Source organism: Macaca fascicularis, chromosome 1 (assembly GCF_037993035.2).
Source record: "Macaca fascicularis isolate 582-1 chromosome 1, T2T-MFA8v1.1".
Lineage (NCBI taxonomy): Eukaryota > Metazoa > Chordata > Mammalia > Primates > Cercopithecidae > Macaca > Macaca fascicularis.
Window position 1 is genome coordinate 148,244,987 of NC_088375.1, and position 20,471 is coordinate 148,265,457.

Below are 20,471 nucleotides of genomic sequence, written 5' to 3' on the forward strand. Positions count from 1 at the left end.
TTTTCTGGCAATCTGGGGTCAAATTGTTAATGATGTCACATGTTTTGACATCATGGTATTCCACTAGTGACCAGTGAGCACATCATAGTTTTTCATTCTTTTTGGCCAAATGCCTATTGTTTCTTTTTTTTTTTTTTTTTTTAATCAGGTATACAGAATCAACAGGGCATTTACTATGACTCTGTTCTATTGATTGCTGGAATCTCTAAATCTGTGTTTTCCCACATTTACTACATCTTTCTTTTTGTTTAATATTTTCACTCCTTACAACCACTGAACAGTGTTTACCCTACACACTTCATGAGATCACTCTTTCTACACTGTTATATTTGTTTGTTACTTTAATATCGTTAGAATCCCTTAATTTTGCCTCTTATACTCACTGATTTCTGGACTTACGTCCATATGTTCCATTCCTGTACCCACAAAATGGAAGACAAACAACAACAACATCAACAGCAAAACCTACCAGGTTTCTTTAAAGCTAGATCTGCTGTCCTGCGAACTTATCATGAAACAGTTAAATACCTCTAGGTAGAAACCCTGGCGTCTGCCCACACCTTCTTAAATAGGAGTAAAGGAGCAGTCGGAGAACCTGGCTCTTCCTTTGTATAGCTTTGCCATTAACAAGTATACAACTGTGAATTACTCACCCAACCCTCCGTTTTCCTGTCTGTAAAATGAGGAAAATATTCGAGAACTTGAAACCCACTACAATCCATCTCTGTGCTTCACTAGCCCAGTTTGAAACTAGAGAGAAGCAAATTCCATGCTAGCAAGTATAATAGCGATAGAGGGAGGAAGGACTGACTGCCAGCTAGGAATTGAGCTGCAAGGGTCTTGAAGCTTTCATCTGTGAAAATGTAGGCACTGTGAGACTTAGAAAGTAACAGGCCAGACACTGGATCAGTAGAAACTACAAGGAGGTGGCCTGGGTAGAGAGAGTTGCTGGTTGTTTTTCTCCCCAGCACTGGTCTGAGTCTCTCATTTAGGGCTTCATGCTGTCTCTTTCTTCCTGTCCCAATTCCCCACATTTCCCTCTCCACGACCGTAAAACATAATCTAATTTTTATTCTTAATTGGTCCTGGTTATAAAACTTAGATCTAGTCTACCTTATTATGTATATTCTTCAATAAAGTTTTAAACTCTTTAATTAAAAAGGCAAATGATTTTATTGTTCGATAATCATTTTAAAAAATAAGAGGAAGGAGTAAAATTAAAGAGGAAAGATGATTTTTATTTCCTTGTGACCTCTATTTCCCCCTTCCGCTGCCCTTGGTAAGTAACTCTTGATGGAGAAAGGATTCAAGACTCTTATTTAACCAAAAACCAGAGCCAGCTAATCATTTCCAAAGGTTGGTATCTCTCTGCTGACCTTTTCTTTGGTTGAAATTGAATAAAACTATATGTTCATATATGTATTAAAACAAACTCAGAATAACGTCTTTTCTTCCTTAGTTAAGGCATTATAAGGGCTATAACTATCATACAGTAATACCCAAGGCAGTAACGTAGAAAGCTGCTTTGATGGGAGTAGAAACTTATAAACAAATAAATTCAATAGACCTTTTTTACAAAACTGGTATGAAGAGACAAGGGTAATACCCATATTTTTAAAGGTTGCCTCTTACAGTGAAAAAAAGATCTCTGAGCACTAGCAGTGAGATTTCATCTGTAATATATGTAACAAAATAGCAAGAGGTAAAGAGCTTTGCAATAGGGGCTTCATATATAAAATATAGCATGATCTTCAGTTGTAAACAAGCAACCTGTTCTGTGTAGATAAGGAGAAAAGAAAAATTAAAGTAACTAAATGATTGCTTCACATAGACAGTTATAATGCAGATCTACCCTCCTTTTCTCTACTTGGGGCTATTTTTCCACCTCAATAAAACAAACTTTTCTTGACACTGGTCCAACTTTACCCTGCCTTTGCCTTTAAAGACATTACTTTAAAGAATAATTTTTATTATTTGTTCATAGCCAAATAAGACTTAACCCTTAAGTCTAAGGGTTTTCTAATCTCTGCCCGAAAAGAATTTGTTGATCTACCATGTAAAAAATCTTATCTGTATTATATAAAAACTCAATGCATTTTAATACAGTTTTGATGTTAATTTGACTTTGTTAGTATGTTTTTGTAGTTGAAGGCCATGGGTCTTATATCTAAGAAGGAAGACATTTTGTATATTTGTTTATAATAATTTTGTTCCATTCTCTTTCTTGTCTGCTCTCTTTTTCCTGTTTAAAGTATGATGTGTCACAACTATAATAAGGCAAATGATTCCTATCAAACCCATTGCTGTTAAAACTCCTTTCAATATAAGATAATCTCTGGCAGGTACAGGATCAGAATTGGGGGGAGTAAACAGAGATGCCTGGGCAATGTTAGATATAGCAGACTTTAAGGAGTTCCTATCCATTGCTCGTATTGCAACATAAATTCTGTGGCTTTCATGTGTTTCTCCATTTGGCTGATGTTCAGGTCCATTTGTGGAAATTTGAGGTGAGAATGTAAATATCTCCCTGATGCCAGCTTGCTGAGGATTTCGCTTTGATGTATTTACTAAAATAGCATTGTTAAAGTCATCTTGGATATTCTCTAGACTTTTACTCATTCTTATTTCATAGCTTGTAGCTGAAATTAAAAAATATAAATAGGAAAATTAAGTCACTTTGAGTATATTTTCCAGTTTATTAGAAATTACTAATGAGAACAGCAACTAAAAGTCAAAATATTTAGAAATAAACATAACGAGAAATACGAATACAAGCAAAACTTTAAAACACTACACAAAGACTCATTAAAACCTGAGGACTTTTTTTTTTGAAAAGCAAGATTCAACATAAAAGATGTGATTTTTTTCCTAAGTTATTTTGTAAATGTTATGTGATTTTTTTGTTTGTTTTTGTTTTTGTTTTGTTTTGTTTTGTTTGAGATGGAGTCTCGCTCTGTTGTCCAGGCTGGAGTGCAGGGGTGCCATCTCAGCTCACTGCAACCTCCAACTTCCGGGTTCAAGTGATTCTCCTACTTCAGCCTCCCAAGTAGCTGGGATTACAGGCATGCGCCACCATGCCCAACTTATTTTTGTGTTTTTAATAGAGACGGGGTCTCCCCATGTTGGCCAGGCTGGTCTCAAACTCCTGACCTCAGGTGATCTGCCCACCTCGGCCTCCCAAAGTGCTGGGATTTCAGGCATGAGCCACTGCACCCGGCCTGGTATGTGATTTTATTTAAAATACTTCATTTCTGCTTTAACTAGTCAAATTTATTGTAAATTCATATGGAAATTAAGCAACCAAATTGAACATATAAAGTCTAAAAATAGCAACGTGGAAAGACTAACTCTACCAAATATACAAATGCTATAATACCTCAATAATTAAAACGCTGTGGTACTTACTGATGCATGAATAGACACATCAAAAAATAGGCCAAAACACATTCAGAAGTTTAGTATATGACAAAGGTGGAATTCAAATTAATGGGGGGAAAAATAAAATTTCTGAATAAATGGTGTTGTGAAAATTGGGTAAAAAATTTGGAAAAAGACAACGGAGGTGGAAGCCTGAAAGTTAACATAAGCCTTAGAAAAGGGAAAGTAGAGAAAGGTACTCCGTCAATGTTTGCCCAAGCAAGAATAAGAAAGCCCTGAATCAGGGGACCGGTCCCAGCCTTCCTAACAAAAATAACGGCCAGAAGTAGGAAACAAAAATGCACCAAGGTTTGCATGAGTTACACAAAAAATTCCCCGAAGCCTACTGATAAATATATGAATAAATGTTTACTACCCAGCTTTCAGAAAGAAATCACTTCCAGTACTGGGAAGCACACGCTCTGTAGTGCAGAGCCCATTTCTACTAAACAGATACCATAACACATGGTGTTGATGCTTCTAGTCAAGATTTCTGAGAGATTAGTATCAGTGAGTTAGCCAGGGCCTCCTCACTCCAGGGGTAGCAACACACTGTCCTTCTGGGACTCCAGGATTTAAAGCCTTATCAGCAACTCAGAGCTTTTCACAACAATCCTCTGTACCTTTTTCAGTTCTAAAACCCCAAAGCTATTTTCACTCAACTAGCCCCTAGTTATTAGAAATGCTGTCTTATGGAAAAATAGGTCATGAAATAAGCAGACCTACCCTGGCCCTGATCAAAGTCTTCTCCAGGTGCTGTCCAAGATAGGGTCAATTCCTCTTCTACGTTTACAGCTTCCAGGTCAGTAATTTTGCATGGTGGAAACACATCAGGGTGGGGGCCACCTGGAACTCCCAGCACTGAAAAGGAGCCTCCTGAGCTGACTCGGCTAAAGCCCCATTTTTGCTCCTGCTCATTTCTGCCTACTGATTTCCTTGGAGCATTCATCTGAATATTACCTGAGACAAAAAAGAAAAAAAAAAAAGGCAAAACGACAAATTACAAAGCTTCTGAATAGCTTGTTCTTGACACGGTGAGACTTTCTTAAACCTTTTTTTATTTACTACATCTTTAGAATGAGTGTATTTGTACAATCCTTTGCTCACTAATTCATCCATTTATTCACTCAATAAATATTTTATTTTACTTATTTTATTTTGAGACAGAGTCTTACTCTGCTGTCCAGGCTGGAGTGCAGTGGTGTAATCTTGGCTCACTGCAACCTCTGCCTCCCAGGCTCAAGCAATTCTCCTGCCTCAGCCTCCCAAGTAGCTTGTATTACAGGTGCCCGTCACCACGCCCGGCTAATTTTTGTATTTTTAGTAGAGACGGGGTTTCACCATGTTGGCCAGACTGGTCTCGAACTCCTGACCTTGTGATCTGCCCGTGTTGGCCTCCCAAAGTGCTAGGATTACAGGCGTGAGCCACTGCACCCGGCCTCAGTAAATATTTATTGAGGGCATATGCTGTACCAATAATTACAGACAAAACAGTATCCCTCATGGAATTTATAGTCATGTTAATCACATTAATAAACACATATTTACAAAGTATGATAAGTGTAAGAAGGAAGGAAGGCAGGATGCTATGAAAGAAAATAAAGTGGGTCTATAATTTAGAGTGGTATCAAGGAGGTAACATTGAAAGGCTTCCTAAAGGTTGAGTAGGAACTGACCAGGTAAAGAAGAGTGGGAAGAACATTCTAGGTAGAGAGAACAGCAAATCCTGAGGTGAAAAGAGGTTTCAATTAGAAAAGCTAAATTAAAAGCAAAGTGAGTCATCTGAGATGAGGCAGGAGAGAAGTTTACACAGGACCTCATGGTTCAATGTGGTTTTAGATTTTAATGTTACATGCTGTAGGGAAGCAGGGAAGTGACAAAATTATATTTGCTTTCTAATAGAACACTCTGGCTGCTTGGTGTAGAATGAATTAAAGCACAGCAAGCAACAAGGTGGCCACTTACCCATTCAATAGTCCAGATGAGAGAAGATAGCAGCTTGGGATGGGAAATGGCATGGAGAGGGGGGCAAGAAAGAGGCAGTTCAAGAGGTCTTCTGCAGAGGTCAAGCAAAAGCTGGTGATGGATATGAATATAGAATAGTGAAGAAGAGAAACCTGGTTTAAAATGAAAGAAAAAAAAAATTCCAGGTTTCTAAAATGAGCAAGCTGGGAGGAGAAGTAGGCTAAGGAGAAAAAGACCAAAAATTAAATTACAAGGTTTGTGATTCCTGTACAACATCTAATTCAAGATGTTAATGAGCCATTTAGATCTGGATTTTAAGCTTAAAAAAGAGATTTTAGCTAAATGTAATAATTTTAAAGTTATGAATTTGGAGGTTATACACAGATAGATGTTATTAAAGGCATACAGATTAATGAGATTAATAATAATTATTACTGTAATGGTAAGTAGGATTTACTGAGTGCCTTCTATGTGCCAGGCACTTTTCTCAGGCCTTACATGTATCAGATATTTAATTTTCCCAACATGGCTATGAGGAGGGCAATTATTACCCTTATTTTTTTAGATGATGGAACTGAGACACACAGAAGCTAAGTCACTTGCCCAAAGTCACACAGCTAGTAAATGGAGGAACTGGGTTTCAAAGCCAGGAAATGTGGCTCCAGACGGGAAAGTAAGAAGGTTCAGACTCAGCCAACAGACAGCCTGGTAGAAAACGAGGAGCTGGAAAAAGAGCCTGATAAAAAATTCCGGAAAATAAGTGGTAATTAAGAGAGTGAGGTATCACAGAAACCAGGAAATGACAAAAGAGGGATCAATTGGCTGTGTTTGATACTGGTGAGGTCAGAAAGAATGAGGACTGAAAAGTAAACAAAAAGGATAGAGTCATGTTATGGAACAGTCCAAATGATTAGTTATAACTTTTAAAATACATGAATAATATTTATAAAGAATCTGCATTTTTGGAAATACAAATGCTTAGAAGTCTTTTTTGAGATTGTTTTCAAAGACTATAGCATGACATATTTCTGTTTGTCTATTGTGCTTTAACCACTGCTTCCTATCAGGAACTATTATAATGGTGTTAAAAAGATAAATATCTTCCATTTATTTTGCATTTTTTTCTTGAAGGAAAACAAAACATCTTCAGGATCACTTAGGTGTCTGTAACATCCAAGTTCATATTTATTTAGGAACTCATTTCCTGTGTGGACTGTTTGGGCTGTTGGCCTCCTTCTTTCAACTGCTAATAACTTTTTGCCTCTTTCTCTTGCCTAAATCTCTATAGAGGAAACACAGAAGCAGGAACTGAGAAATTAACTATTAGTAATTCTGATGAAACAAGAAAGAGGTCAACATAACGACTAAAATAAAGGTAGGTATAATCTGTGGACATTACCTATTACCTTCCTGTTACCCGCCTACCACGAATCACTGAGGACTGAAGAAACAGTCAACAAATTATGTATGGACTTAAGTGTAAAGACTTTTGAAATTTTCTTTCTCTCACTCCCTGCCACCCCAGTACACACATACCCATCAGAGATATGTACATGAAATGATGTTACTCAAATAACAGTGCTAATGGTTCTTACCGTTTGCTGTGTAACCTGGTACATACATAGCATGACTCCCTGGAATAGAGTGGGCTAGTGTGCTTATGCTTGGAGAGTGATTGACATGCACTTTCAAGCTATATCTACCATTTACAGCAAAGGAGAAAAAATACCTCGAGTAAATTCCATCATTTTTTATAACATCAGCACCTGTATATATAAAAAACACAGTGTCAACACTTGTTATCATAGTAGATTACTAATATTTAAGTCATTAAAAATGAGATTTACTCCCCTTATTCTTTCTATATAAGGTATATGATCATGCTCTTATCTACTTTTTATATTCTCAGGTGATAAAAAATCCAATGGGTCCATAATTTCTCCCTGTAATTTCTTACCTCAGAAAAATGATTTTCTAAAGGCAAATAAGTTGTACCATGCTAATAAAACATTTAATCATCACCTTTAACATTCTTGTTCTTATCATTGAAAATAATACTAGTTTTTTTAAGAAATCAAGCACATTCTTCAGGTTGCTTATAGTCATTGACCCTTTTGAGATGTTAAGAAAAGCTATTTTGTCTCTAGGAAATAAATATATATGCACATATACACATTTTCCTACAGTTTCAAGGGTTTATGAATGTCCTGAAGTCACTTGATTAGGGACCTTTAATAAATACAAACTTTGGTTGCTTATAAAATAGTGTGAAATTACTTAATTTCCTCATTAGAGGGTATCTGGAACTGTTTTTCTAGATTCTAGGGGGCTTGATGACCTGGAGTTTGACAGAATTTGATAGCATCTACTGTGCCTTGCTTCAGGGGGCATTCTGAAAGGTTAGCCAGTGATGTACTTCCTTCCTTTTGTGTTGATCTTTAGAGAGCAGTTCAATTCCAAGCCAAATTCATGACTCAGTGGCAGGAAGGCCTAGACCCCAGGGCAGCAGAGGGAAGTCCAGCTTAGCCCAAGTATAGATCACTTTTGCCATTCAAGTACAGGTGGTCATATTGGGCAAGCAGCTTGTCCTCTATCCTAGAGGTCAATTCAGTTTTCATACCACACACACAGTGCTGTACACCAGCAGTGTATCATTGCTAAAGTGTCCCCACCATCTCCCTCTTCCCCACTGCAGAGGCAGGGCTCCTTAACATAAGAAAAACAGGAGTATATTTAAATGAAATAAGAAGTGCTAAACATTTTATTATCAAGGGAGATTTAGAATTCTTTTTTGTCTGTTGTAAGAAATCAAATCTTAACCATCTTGGCTAACACGGTGAAACCCCGTCTTTACTAAAAATACAAACAATTAGCCGGGCATAGTGGCAGGTGCTGTAGTCCCAGCTACTAGGGAAGCTGAGGCAGGAGAATGGCGTGAACCCAGGAGGCGGAGCTTGCAGTGAGCTGAGATCGCGCCACTGCACTCCAGCCTGGGCGACAGAGCAAGACTCTGTCTCAAAAAAAAAAAAAAAAAAAAAATCAAATCTTGGTATTTAGTGGTTTAATGATGAATAAAGTTTATCTTTGTTGAGAAATTACAAAGGAAAATCTCTCCATATTAAAGTCACCACTGCCACCTCTTTTAATCACTGAGGCAGAAAGAAATGGGGAAAGAACATTGGCTTGGGAGACAGAGGAATTGGTTTGAAGGCCTGCATCTGTCACTTAGTAGCTATGAGGCTTCATGTCTCTGAGCCTCAGTTATCTCATCTATAAAATGGAGATAACTTATCTTGCAGGGTTGTTGTGATGATTATTTGAGAATATGCATGAAAAAGTACATTTTAAATTGTAAATCATTTCAGAGGTATAAGTTTTATTATAGTTCATTTACTGAGCAGATAAATACTGCTTCCATTATAAAAGTAAGTATTAAACAACTGTGTACATACATGTTAGGTATTGATTGGAGGGGAAACAATTTACATTTTGATGCCTGAGCAGTGTTTTTTATTGTTTCTTTTTTTAGGGTATACATTTAGATAGCAAGCAAATAAAATAGTTCCAGGGAATAATATAAAAGCCTATTGAGCTGAATCAGATGATTTTCCCTAGGAGAGTAGGCTCTGTTCTCCAGGCCAGCCCACAGGGTGGGGCAAGAGAGAAACATTCTACAAAAGTGCATTTTTGGACCATAAACAAAAATTGAAAGGTACAACCATGGATAAGCCATCAGAGCATGAGAAGTTCATTTGGATCCAATCCAATAGGCAAAACAAGAAGACTTCTCTGGTATCCCCCTGAGGTGGACTTGAACCAAAACCCTCTGAATGAACTTTTGTTTTCCTGCACATCATACATGATTGCCATGGCAAGATACTAATGGGCTACCGAACTTAAGACTCTTGAAAAAAGATGAACTTTGAAACAACAGAGCAAAAGAATATAATTTTGTTAGTAGATCAAACACTTCGGGCTGCCAACAGAGGCAGGTCTACCGCCATTCTAAGAATGTAGTTTAGGAAAATAACCAAATAGGAAAGATGGAACAACAAAGGAATTTGTTTTTCAAAGGAGCCCAAGTGCTGCTGTTTACCTGGCTGGATGTTGTACCATCTATAATGTATGATGACCTGGCTCTGAACGCTGTATGTGCAGAATGAGAGCTTTTGTCTATTCTGATTCCTCTAGACTTGCAGGCTGGGTCTTCTTGGGACCAAATCATATATGTAAAAGGCAGTGGCTGTGCTAGAAATGAGCTGTGCCCTCTCATCAACCCAGCCTCTTGGGTCTAGGGTCATCTTATAGGTCACAAGTTCAGTTTCCAATTTTTTCTTCACAACTGGGGTCCAAAGGGAAAAAGTGGGTTCACTGTCACTGCACCTCCCTTCTGATTTTCATTTCCTACTTTAACAGTCCAGTCTGATTACTTCAGTGAATAATAAAGCTGGTGACTTTTAGAGGAATATAAGTATGTCATAAGGACATAGAAGCCTGCTCCCGTATGACCTCATCAAATGGAAGCCAGGACCAAAGTGTCCAGCGGCTGCCTCCCACCCTTTGCTCAAACATAGACACTATGAGGATCCTCAAGAGGACTCTCTTTTTCCATGCTAACATGGAAATATCAGTGGTTCTATGAGAATTTGAGAATATTGTAAGATTAAGAAAAATTACTGAACTGAAGGAATCTTACAGATAGGCTTAATATTGATACTACCGCATCATATCATAAGAGCTGTTGAGAACATGATAAAATGTCAAGACATTCCTTGTTACCTGCTCCATCATCGAGAAGTCTCAGTGTAACAGGATCTCCAGTCTCTGGCTCAACTGTGGCAGTGACAGTGGCATTAAGAATGGGATAAAATCCCTGTCTCACATTGGCATAAATCATCACAGGCTGGGGAAAATGGAGGCTGTCTCTTTCCACAAAGGCTTCCACAGTGGCTGGGGGCACAGCTGAGTTGGAGGCACGAGAGGTCACTGCCACTTTCAGGGCTTGCAGAGAATGGTGGGTATTGTTCAGTGTGTAAGTCCAGTGCCCAGGCTGTAAAACAAGTCTTATTGTTTTGGAAAGTGTGAAAAAAAATCAACCCTAATTCGAAAGCATACATCTAAGCTGCTGGAGAATTTTGCTCTTGTTTTGTTGATGTTACACTTTTAAAAATACTACAAAAAGATGCCAGGAAAAGTAGCATTGGTTAAGGGATAAATAAATTCATATTTACATGGCTTTCATAGCATAAGTCACCTTTCTTTCTAGGTGATTCTTTAGGAATTACACCTCGGATTTATTTGGAGTGAGGGAGGATACATCTTGATTCCCATTTTTAGAACATAACAATAATAGTGTCCAGCTTCAAAGTACTTTACAGATATTAATCTGAGCCCCTTCCCCAAAAAGGAGTTTAAATGTTTTTCATTTCTTTTCGTAACTGAGAAAATTACATCAAATTAAGTGGACCTATATTATAATTTATGTGGACATCATGGACTAAAAAGGCAACAATATCCTTCTTTCACTCCACTTCCCACAAAACTCCACACTCAGAAATCTCAATCAGCAAAAAACACATACACTCTTAGGGACCAAGAAAAGGACCTACTATTTTTAATAGGTCAGGATTATACAATATCTAATTTGAGTAATTTATAGAAATACTGTTAAACACCACTCTTGCCTATCTGCCTGGGAAAAACCGACAAAAAAGAAAATCTGAAAGAAAAAGACTAAAATTATAATATAGAAGAAATTCATCCTTTTGATTAAGCTATACTTTATATTACTTTTTCCTGACTTCTGCTGCTGCTCCTTATCAAACCCCCAGAAGTAACAAGAGAAACACAACAAAGCAGAAGGAAGAACAGAAAAGCAAGGGGTTGAAGTGTAACTCAGGGTGGAGAATTAAGATGCACCACACCCTAGCCATCTTTCTTCATTGGGATTCATGAGCTTCACCATTTTCCATTAGTCATGATTCAAGCACCATGTTTTTTGTTTGTTTGTTTGAATCATAACATTAGTGACAGATGCATGGCAGGAACTTCCACATCAAAAAGTTATCTGAGTGCAATGAATGTTTCGATACAGGGCATCTAATCCAGACCAAGAGGTCAGGCAAGGGGAGCAAGAAGTAGGTAAAGTTGTCCCTGGCCCTTATACACAGGTGTGAAAAGAACATGATGAATTTGGAGAAAAGTTCAATAGGAGCAGAGCATCAAAGAAGTTAAGAGAGAAGCTTGGGTAGAAGCCAAAACATGAAGGGTCTGGTATGTAAGAGTTACCACTTGGATTTTATTCTGAAACCACCAACAAGGTTTTGAACAAGAGACACACTGATTTGTGCTTCAGAAGGATCACTTTGATAGAGGTAAAGAATGCACTGGAGGATGGCAGTTTAGAGTCAAAGAGGCTAGTTAAGGGGCTGTTGAGAGGGTGGCAGGCACGGTGGCTCACACCTGCAGTCCCAGCACTTCAGGAGGCAGAGGCAGGCAGATCACTTGATGTCAGGAGTTTGAGACTAGCCTGGCCAATATGGTGAAACCTCATCTCTACCAAAAAATACAGAAACTAGCCAGGCATGGTGGCAAGTGCCTGTAGTCCCAGCTACTCGGGAGGCTGAGGCAGGAGAATCGCTTGAACCTGGGAGGTGAAGGTTGCAGTAAGCTGAGATTGTGCCACTGCACTCCAGCCTGGGTGACAGAGCAAGACTCTGTCTCAACAACAACAACAACAACAACAACAGTAACAACAGCAGCAGTGAGTGGGGCAGCAAGTGAGGAGGCACTGAATTCAGGCAGTGCAAGAGTGAATCTGATCAACTTACAATTCTCCTTAGAACCATTAGTGGTTCCCTTTCATTTCAGGATTCAAGCTCCTGTTCACTTTACTGTTGTGCAAAGCCCTTGCTAACACAGCTCCTGTTTATCTGTCTAGCCTCACTACTCCCCTCTCCTTCCTTTGCCTACATCCCTACCTTATAGACTACCCTACTCTATTGAACTACTCTAGTTCTATGAAGTCATGTTCTTTTTATCTGAGTCTTTCTATGTGCTGTTTCCTTTGCCCAGAATGTCATACCCACCTCTGGCCCCGTTATTCCTTATATTTCCGTTTTGATGTCTTTGCTTCCAGGAAGCATTCTTCCTCCCACCCTCTTGTATGTTCTGATAGTATCTTGTTTATACTCTTACCATGACATTTTATTGCAAAGTACCTAGAACAAGACCCAGTACACCCAGTAGATGCTAAAAACCATATACATTGCATGTATTCATATTATAAATTCTAAGTAGAGATTTTTTCTAAGCACATAGAAAAGTGTGTTTATATGGATTATGTAAAGAAACATGTAGGCTAGAAAAAAATTTAATTGTAATACTAGTGGAAATACTAATTTTCAGTGTTGAAGTGTTTGATATCTAATATTTAAAACTGAGAATATATTTTAGTTATTCCTCTTAAATTTTTAATATTCACAAAATGGCCTCATAAATTTAAAGTAAACTTTGGATACATTAAAACAAGATTTTCTTTACACGATGCATTTAATCATGTAATTCAACTGAAAATCATAAACTTGGCAGAATGTTGTCCTTAGGAACAAGCTCACAACACCTACCTTAGCTGTTCCTGGAATCCAAAGACTAGCTGTCCGAAAAGTTAGATTGGTGATAAAATTATTTGTGTAGTATTTTCTTCCATCAGGATCAAATAACATAATCTCAGGAGGACCACTGGTCTGCCACGTAACTAGAAAGATAGTGTCATTGCCGACAGTGTTATCCACAGTCACCGTGTTTTTCAATTGATGGTAAGGTTTAACATTTTCACCTGTACTTTCAAGCTGTTAAAGAGAAGATATATATTAGAGTTTCTGGTGTATGCATAATCATTCCATCTTTTTCTTTTATAACAAGCAACAATGAATTGGAAAAAATAAAAATAATTTAATTCCGACAGGTACTATACTTATACATCATTTTTCATATAAAAATACTTTGCAAAGCAAAATATTGCATGTTATTTAAGTACAGTAGGTATAAAACATTTTGTTGTAGTTAATGCAAGTGTCATTTCATTGTTTATTAAGAGATTTTAGTTGTCCTCATATTATCTCTTATCCAAACTAACATTGGCCTCAGATCAGCAATTATAATAACAAGCTTTTAAAAATTTTCATTTGTGAATATGCTTAAATTTTATTAATTTGTATATAATTTGTCCAGATCCTTTTACATATTTTGATAAGAAATACAAACTTGGGTTTTGGCTTGGTTTTACCACATTAAAAAATTATTTAGGTTGGTCACAGTGGCTCATTTCTGTAATCCCAGCACTTTGGGAGGCCGAGGTAGGTGGATTGCCTGAGGTCAGGAGTTTGAGACCAGTCTGGCCAACACGGTGAAACACTGTCTCTACTAAAAATACAAAAGAATTAGCTGGGTGTGGTGGCGTGTGCCTGTAATCCCAGCAGCTACTTGGGAGGCTGAGGCAGGGGAATTGCTTGAAGCAAGGAGGTGGAGGTTGCAATGAGCTGAGATCATGCCGCTGCACTCCAGCCTGGGCAACAGAGTGAGACTCCATCTCAAACAAACAAAAAAAAGTTATTTAGCCATTCACAATAAGCCATGTGTTTGCACATGCATGTGTACCATGTACAGAGTACAAACGTTTGCCTGGCACTGTGCTAAAGGCTTCACAATCTTACTTGATCCTTATAAAAATCCTCTGTGATAAATACTATTGTTATCCACATTTTAGAGATGAGAAGAGTAGGCTTGGAGAAGTAATTTGCCGATGTCACATAGCAAGAAGGTGGAACTGTGATAAAACCCAGTGGTCCTGACACCAGAGCCCCTGCATTTAATCACTATGTATTTCCAATGGCTACAAGTCTCTAAATAACTTTGAAAATTTACATTTATTAAATAAGCACATTAGTAATGCTTCGTTAAATTGCTGAAACCTGCAAAGCATGTAAAATTATATTGGTGGATAACAGCAAAGGCATTGTGAATTGTTTGTTCAAGTCAATTCAAGAAATACTTATGGATTGCTGACTTCTGTGCCACATGCTATGCTGGGCCCTGGGCTGTTGAAGGGGATTTACATGTAGTTCCCACCTCAGGCCAGTGGTGCTAATGACTTCAACAGCTTTTGGGGAGGGGGACAAGTTTGGGAATGTTAAGGCTAATTTGATCCCATACAAATAATATTTTGTTAAATTTGTTTTTTACTTTTTAAAAGAATTGTTTTTATTCCATATTATTGAAGAGGAAGTCACAGGGCATAAAGATTGAGCATTATCAGAAGAACCAATTATAGCCTAATCTGTACTAGATATTGTCATTTGTAATTCACATTTTTACTTCTTATTATGGAATTGTGGTTATTGCCTTCACTGTGTAAATATAATCTTCATGTTAAATATTTCCTAACAAGAATTGACAGGCTGCATTGGTCACATCAAGCCATTAACTTGGCAGGTACACTTGCCATCTGTGAGGAAACTATAGACGAAATTTTGTTCAAAACATTATTCAGTTATGTCCAAAATATCTTTAAAGTACTTTGGAAAGAAAAAAAAATGGCCCTATAAAAATAACTTAACTAGAGGAAGCTTTGGTGAGCAAAATCATGTAAGTTGTGGTAGTCAAAGAGATATTTAGATATTTGTGGTAGTTAGAATTTAATGAAATAGTTGATACCCCTTATACAAGGAAGAGCTTCAAAGATGTTGAAGAAGCAAAAATAAGATGAATTCTGATTGATGGAAAGTTACTACGACACTAAAACTAAATTCACAGTTTCTTATTTTTCTTCTGCACTTTGCCTCTGCCACACCCCCATCTGCACTTTGAGCCACAAGGAAGGAGCAAGCTCCACTCGTAGACTTTGAAAAGCTGAGGTGGCAATTTTGGTAAATGGCTCCTAGGGCTGAAAGCCTGGCTCTGGTGATGCCAAGCAGCCTTTTAAAAGCCTTTCATACACAGGCTGTTACATATTCAAGTAAGGTTAATGAAGCAAGTAGCACAATTCGTCAATTTCCTTGTTTCCTTCTCCCTTCCCACTCCCCACCTGGAAATATGACATTGAGAAAATTCTGACCTGAATACGTTGCTGGAAAATGTCTCCAGTTCCAGAGGAAATTCTACTGAAAGCATCAATCATGCTATTGGAGTTTGATATATCTGGAACAAAGAACTTTAAACCTCCTGAAATACATGATAGGGATGTTCACTATTAAAATGGGTAAAATAAAACAAAAATAAAAATGTTAGGCCTTTTCCAACAAACTTTCTTGGCATTAGAGTGTTTGTTTTGGGGAAATGGGTGCTATGCTTGACTTGTTTTGCCTGACACCCTATACAACTACATGGTAAGTGGCCCTAGGCAAGTGGTTTCAGCTATTCTATCCATGAGTGTATTGCCAGGGCCTAGAACTTATGCACAGTACATAAGAACTCAATAAATATTTATCGAATACTCAAGATTAAAGTAATTTTAAGATAATTTAGGTTCATTGCTATTTACGTCCCTATGTTTACATTTATATTCTGAAAACTTTGCTTTTAAAGATAATTCAATAAAACCTTTCAATTGTCAAATCAGCATGCCCATTTTTTATTGAATAAGGAATATAAGAGAAAATTATTCTGTGCCTCATTTAGTATAAAAAGATATGTATCTTAAAACACTGTGTGTGTCACTACTATAGAAGTTAGTGCATTTAATCTTTTTTCTGTTTTGAGATGGGGTCTCGCTCTGTCACCCAGGCTGGAGTACAGTAGTGCAATCTCAGGTCACTGCAACCTCTGCCTCCTGAGTTCTAGTGATTCTCCTGCCTCAGACTCCCGAGTAGCTGGGATTATAGGCACCTGCCACCATGCTCGGCTAATTTTTGTATTTTTAGTAGAAGTGGGGTTTTACCGTGTTGGCCAGACTGGTCTCAAACTCCTGACCTCAAGTGATCTGCCCACCTCAGCCTCCCAAAGTGCTGGGATTACAGGCATTAGCTACTGTGCCTGGCCACAAAGCATTTAATCTTAAACATATGTTTTAGCTCCATGATTATGCATGTTCACACTGGCTTAACACAGAATTATAAAATATTATTTTTTGGATGTATAGAATTAGAACCTTTAGGGAAAATGTAAAAAAAAAAAATCAGCAAAATATTGATCGATTTTAGTAATGTGTGTGTGTGTTTTAAAAACAGTTTCTATATTTTCAATTAAGCCATATAATGAGTTTCATAGTTGTGTTTTGGATATTCAAGTTAAAGGGAAATGCTCCAAAAGGCATGTTTTTAAAAGTTTTTTACCTGTAAGACGTGATAATTCCTCCAGATTTGGGGCTGCAGATGAACCCAGGGCAATGGAGTGAATTGTTGAACCACTGCTGAGCACAGTGGGTAAGCAATTGCCAATAAGCTTATCGTCTCCACTGGTCACTAATATCATCACAGTGCCATAAGCTTTTCCATTCAGTTTTTCAACCACCTGAACATACAGAATTAGTCATTTGGAAGGAAGTGTAGTTCAAATTGTTTTATTGAGCAAAAGAATTATCTGTCATCCAAATTCCCACTGTAGCTCCTCCACCCCACGCCCATCCCCACTCAAGTTTTACCTCAACCCATCACAGCACTTGTCACCCTACATTCCACTGCCAGTGTGCTTGTGAGCAGGGACTTTTCCTGCCTGAATCGTCAAGATGTCCTCATAGTTTAGAACTGTATCATAGAGGATATGGAATACATCATAGTGTGAGAGGCTTGCCTCTGAGATCCAGCAAGTGACCAATAAGAGGGCCTAGAGCAGTGGTTCTCAGTCTTGGCTACACGTTAGAATCAGATGGGGAGACTTAAACAATTTTAATGGTCAGGTCACATCCCAGATCAATCAAATCAGAATCTCTGGGGGTGAGACTCACGCATTAGTATTTTTTTAATCCCCAGGTGATTTCAATAGATAGCCAAGGTTTAGACTATGGGCAGCAACAACCATAGCTGATGTGTCTTGTTTGCTATCAGATAAGCATCCCAGATGCTGAATTCAAACTTGTATTGATTTAAATAAACTCTGTCATTCCTGAAACACAATTCTGGCCTTAATTGGTTCTGATATGCTTGAAGTCTAGAATGACTATAGACAGAAGCCAGACATGCTAATTTTGACAAGAAAATTGAAAGGGAAAAATGGCCACAGCTGAGACAGTCCCAGAATGACTAGGAACAGTTTAGAAAATGCCCAGATGTTGTTTAGGTTCTCTAGTCTTGTCCATTGTATTCATTTATTTGCTTATTCTGTCAACAAGCATTTATTAAGCAACTATTTTATGCTATGTACTTTGCTAGGCACAAGGAGTACAATGGTGAATAAGGCACAGCTCCTGACTTTAAAGATAATCCATCATTACTTTCATAGTTGAGGCTGTTATGACCACCCTGTAACAGACTGCCCCCCATCAGAGGAAACCTCGTATACTAAATGAAGGAAAGGAAAATGATGGTGATCCAAGGCTTAGGATGCTCTACTGTACCTCAAATCCTTTCTTAAGCCCTGAACAAATGCTGACTTCTGTTTTAGCTGATACAGTGGTGGGCAGATATGAAACCAGCAACTTTCGATCATCATTGCTGTTAATTTGGTGTAGCTGAGCTCTGATCTCTCCTTTGCTATCGAAACTGGCAATGCCCACGAAGGTATGAATTTCAACAATCTGCATCAAATAAAATTCTGCGGCTTGTTGTAGTTGAAGGAGTCTGTCAGCCTATGTCCCAAAAAGGAAAAAAGAAAATGGCAACATTTGGTTGGTAGACAAAAGTATGATGAAGTAACTCAATTAGCAAACATCTCTGCTAATTCTTTAGAGATGTTGTATCATAATTTTTTGAGCTTTAAAGAGTAACATAATATTAGAATATTGTTTGATTAATTGCAGGCTCAAAAATGAACGCTTTCAGGGAAGAGGGAGTGGCTTGGGGCTCTGCCCCCAACAAGATGTTCGTAATTTACCACTCTCTGTTTCTCATCATCCCCACTATTTCACTCCAACCCAGAATTCAAAGATCCATGAACCCAGCTGAGACGAGATTTGTAACTGCTGTTTTAAAAATGCAGTCCAGGTAAAAGGAAACATTGCAAAGAGACCTTTGCTAGAGAGGAGTGGCAGTCAGAGGATCCATGATCTGCCCTGGCACTACCCTCTGCTATTGTGGTCACCTTAGGCTGGGTACTTCATCTATAGGGTGAGGACGATAGCTTTCTTGTTTATTAAATTAGAATTGCTGTGAGGATCAAGTGAGATACATATATGGCAGTACAGTTAAACCATGAAGGGCTAACCAGGTTTAAAGTATATTAGTGACCAGTTTTGGGCAGGTGATGCTATTGATTAATTCACTGGGGTCACTTGTTTTGAAAGCTCTGGGAAAAGAGAGGAGCAGCAAGCTGAGCTTCAATGACCACCCACTCAGGGATGACCCCGATCTCTATCTCCAACTCAGGCATCTTCCTGGGTGGATCTAGACCTGCATTTCACACTTCTTAGGACACAGGTGTCTGGCTTAACTAGTTGGGAGTGATGATTTGACAACCGTGAAGATGGCAACTCTACACTTTGAATTCAAATACTGTTTCTCTTACAATATTGGGAAGTAAGTTGTAAAGGGGGTAAAACAAGGTCTTAGAACTCTGCCTTCAACTTTTGCTAATTACGTGATCATAGTAAAATTACTTCTTTTTTTTTTTTTTTTTTTTTTAGCTTCAGTTTTCTCATCTGCGAAATGGATACTGAGTAAGCACTCACAATAGAATAGCTATTGCCATCTTCATGGCCATCAGGCCATCACTTCCAATCTTGATCTCTACTCCCAGCTAGCTAAGCCAGCAACCCAGGACTCTCTTACCATTTCTGTTACCAGCCTCCATATTCTTGAACAGGTCCCATCGACTCAATATCTTAAATTTCTCTCAAATCCACACCTATGTCTCTATCCCATTCGCCACCTCTCAGATCCATCCAGTGTCATACAAATGAATGCCCTTCCCTTGAACAAATCCTTCTTATTTTGCCTCTTGGTCACTGCACACATTTTTCCCTTCCCACAAATGTCCTCTTTTCTTCTTTTTCCGTACATCACCCAACCTAGCAAGCACCTAGTTGAATCCTTCAAGATTCAACTCCAAGTTGATTCTCTCAGTGAAATCTTCCTTGACCACTTTCTGCTACAGCACCAGGTGCTGCCTCTTCAGTGCTCACATAGTAACTTACATCTCTGTGGAGCGTGGTCACATTGTATTGTATCTATTCACATGTGTGTGCCCTGTGTCCCTCATTAACTGTAAGCATTTCAAAGCAGAGATACTGTTCTTGTCATCTCCATATCCCTCAGGCCAGTGCAGCGTAGGCACCTGATAAATGAATGAATGGCAATAATGGTTCAATGACTGTTGTTGGCAGGAAAAGGGAGGAAAGTTTGGTTTGCCATGAGTTTGTTACTTTGGGCTTATTTCTCTTCTACATATTTCAGGTCTACTCTCAAGTACCATCATCTTTCCTCTTCACTCCATCCATTCTTGCTCAATACAGGCAGACAGCCAATATAAATTACTCTGAGACCATATTTAAGAAAAGCATGCCGCCAGGCATGGTGGCTCATGCCTGTAATCCCAGCACTTTGGGAGGCCAAGGCAGCAGATAAGCTGAGGTCAGGAGTTCGAGACCAGCCTGACCAACCATGGAGAAACCGCGTCTCTACTAAAAATACAGAATTAGCCAGGCATGGTGGCACATGCCTGTAATCCCAGCTACTAGGGAAGCTGAGGCAGAAGAATTGCTTGAATCTGGAAGGCGGAGGTTGCATTGAGCTGAGATCGTGCCATTGTACTCCAGCCTGGGAAATAAGAGCGAAACTCCATATCAAACAAACAAACAAACAAAAAACATGCCCTAGTCAACTGCAGGTAGGCAACATAGCAAAATAATTCAAATGCTGGCTATATTAGTAGAGTTTTTAGTTTTTCAGGTATCAGCCAAAAAGGCAAGTGTTCCAGGACTATTGATCCACAGAGCATGA

The 20,471-nt window shown here is 38.4% G+C and overlaps 1 protein-coding gene across 1 annotated transcript in view; it reads right to left on the reverse strand.

Moving 5' to 3' along the window:
* Window positions 1-1,149: 1,149 nt before the first annotated feature.
* The window catches only part of LOC102128992 (calcium-activated chloride channel regulator 2), a 31,537-nt gene continuing 12,215 nt past the window's right edge, over window positions 1,150-20,471 (reverse strand). Inside the window, exons 7-14 of the mRNA XM_005542825.5 lie at window positions 17,933-18,163; window positions 16,713-16,890; window positions 15,497-15,603; window positions 13,008-13,232; window positions 10,162-10,432; window positions 6,978-7,148; window positions 4,144-4,377; window positions 1,150-2,639 (exon numbers count right to left, since the gene is read on the reverse strand). Of these exons, the coding sequence (XP_005542882.3) occupies window positions 2,197-2,639; window positions 4,144-4,377; window positions 6,978-7,148; window positions 10,162-10,432; window positions 13,008-13,232; window positions 15,497-15,603; window positions 16,713-16,890; window positions 17,933-18,163 (1,860 nt within the window). The 3' untranslated portion in view covers window positions 1,150-2,196. The remainder of the gene's footprint in view (window positions 2,640-4,143; window positions 4,378-6,977; window positions 7,149-10,161; window positions 10,433-13,007; window positions 13,233-15,496; window positions 15,604-16,712; window positions 16,891-17,932; window positions 18,164-20,471) is intronic.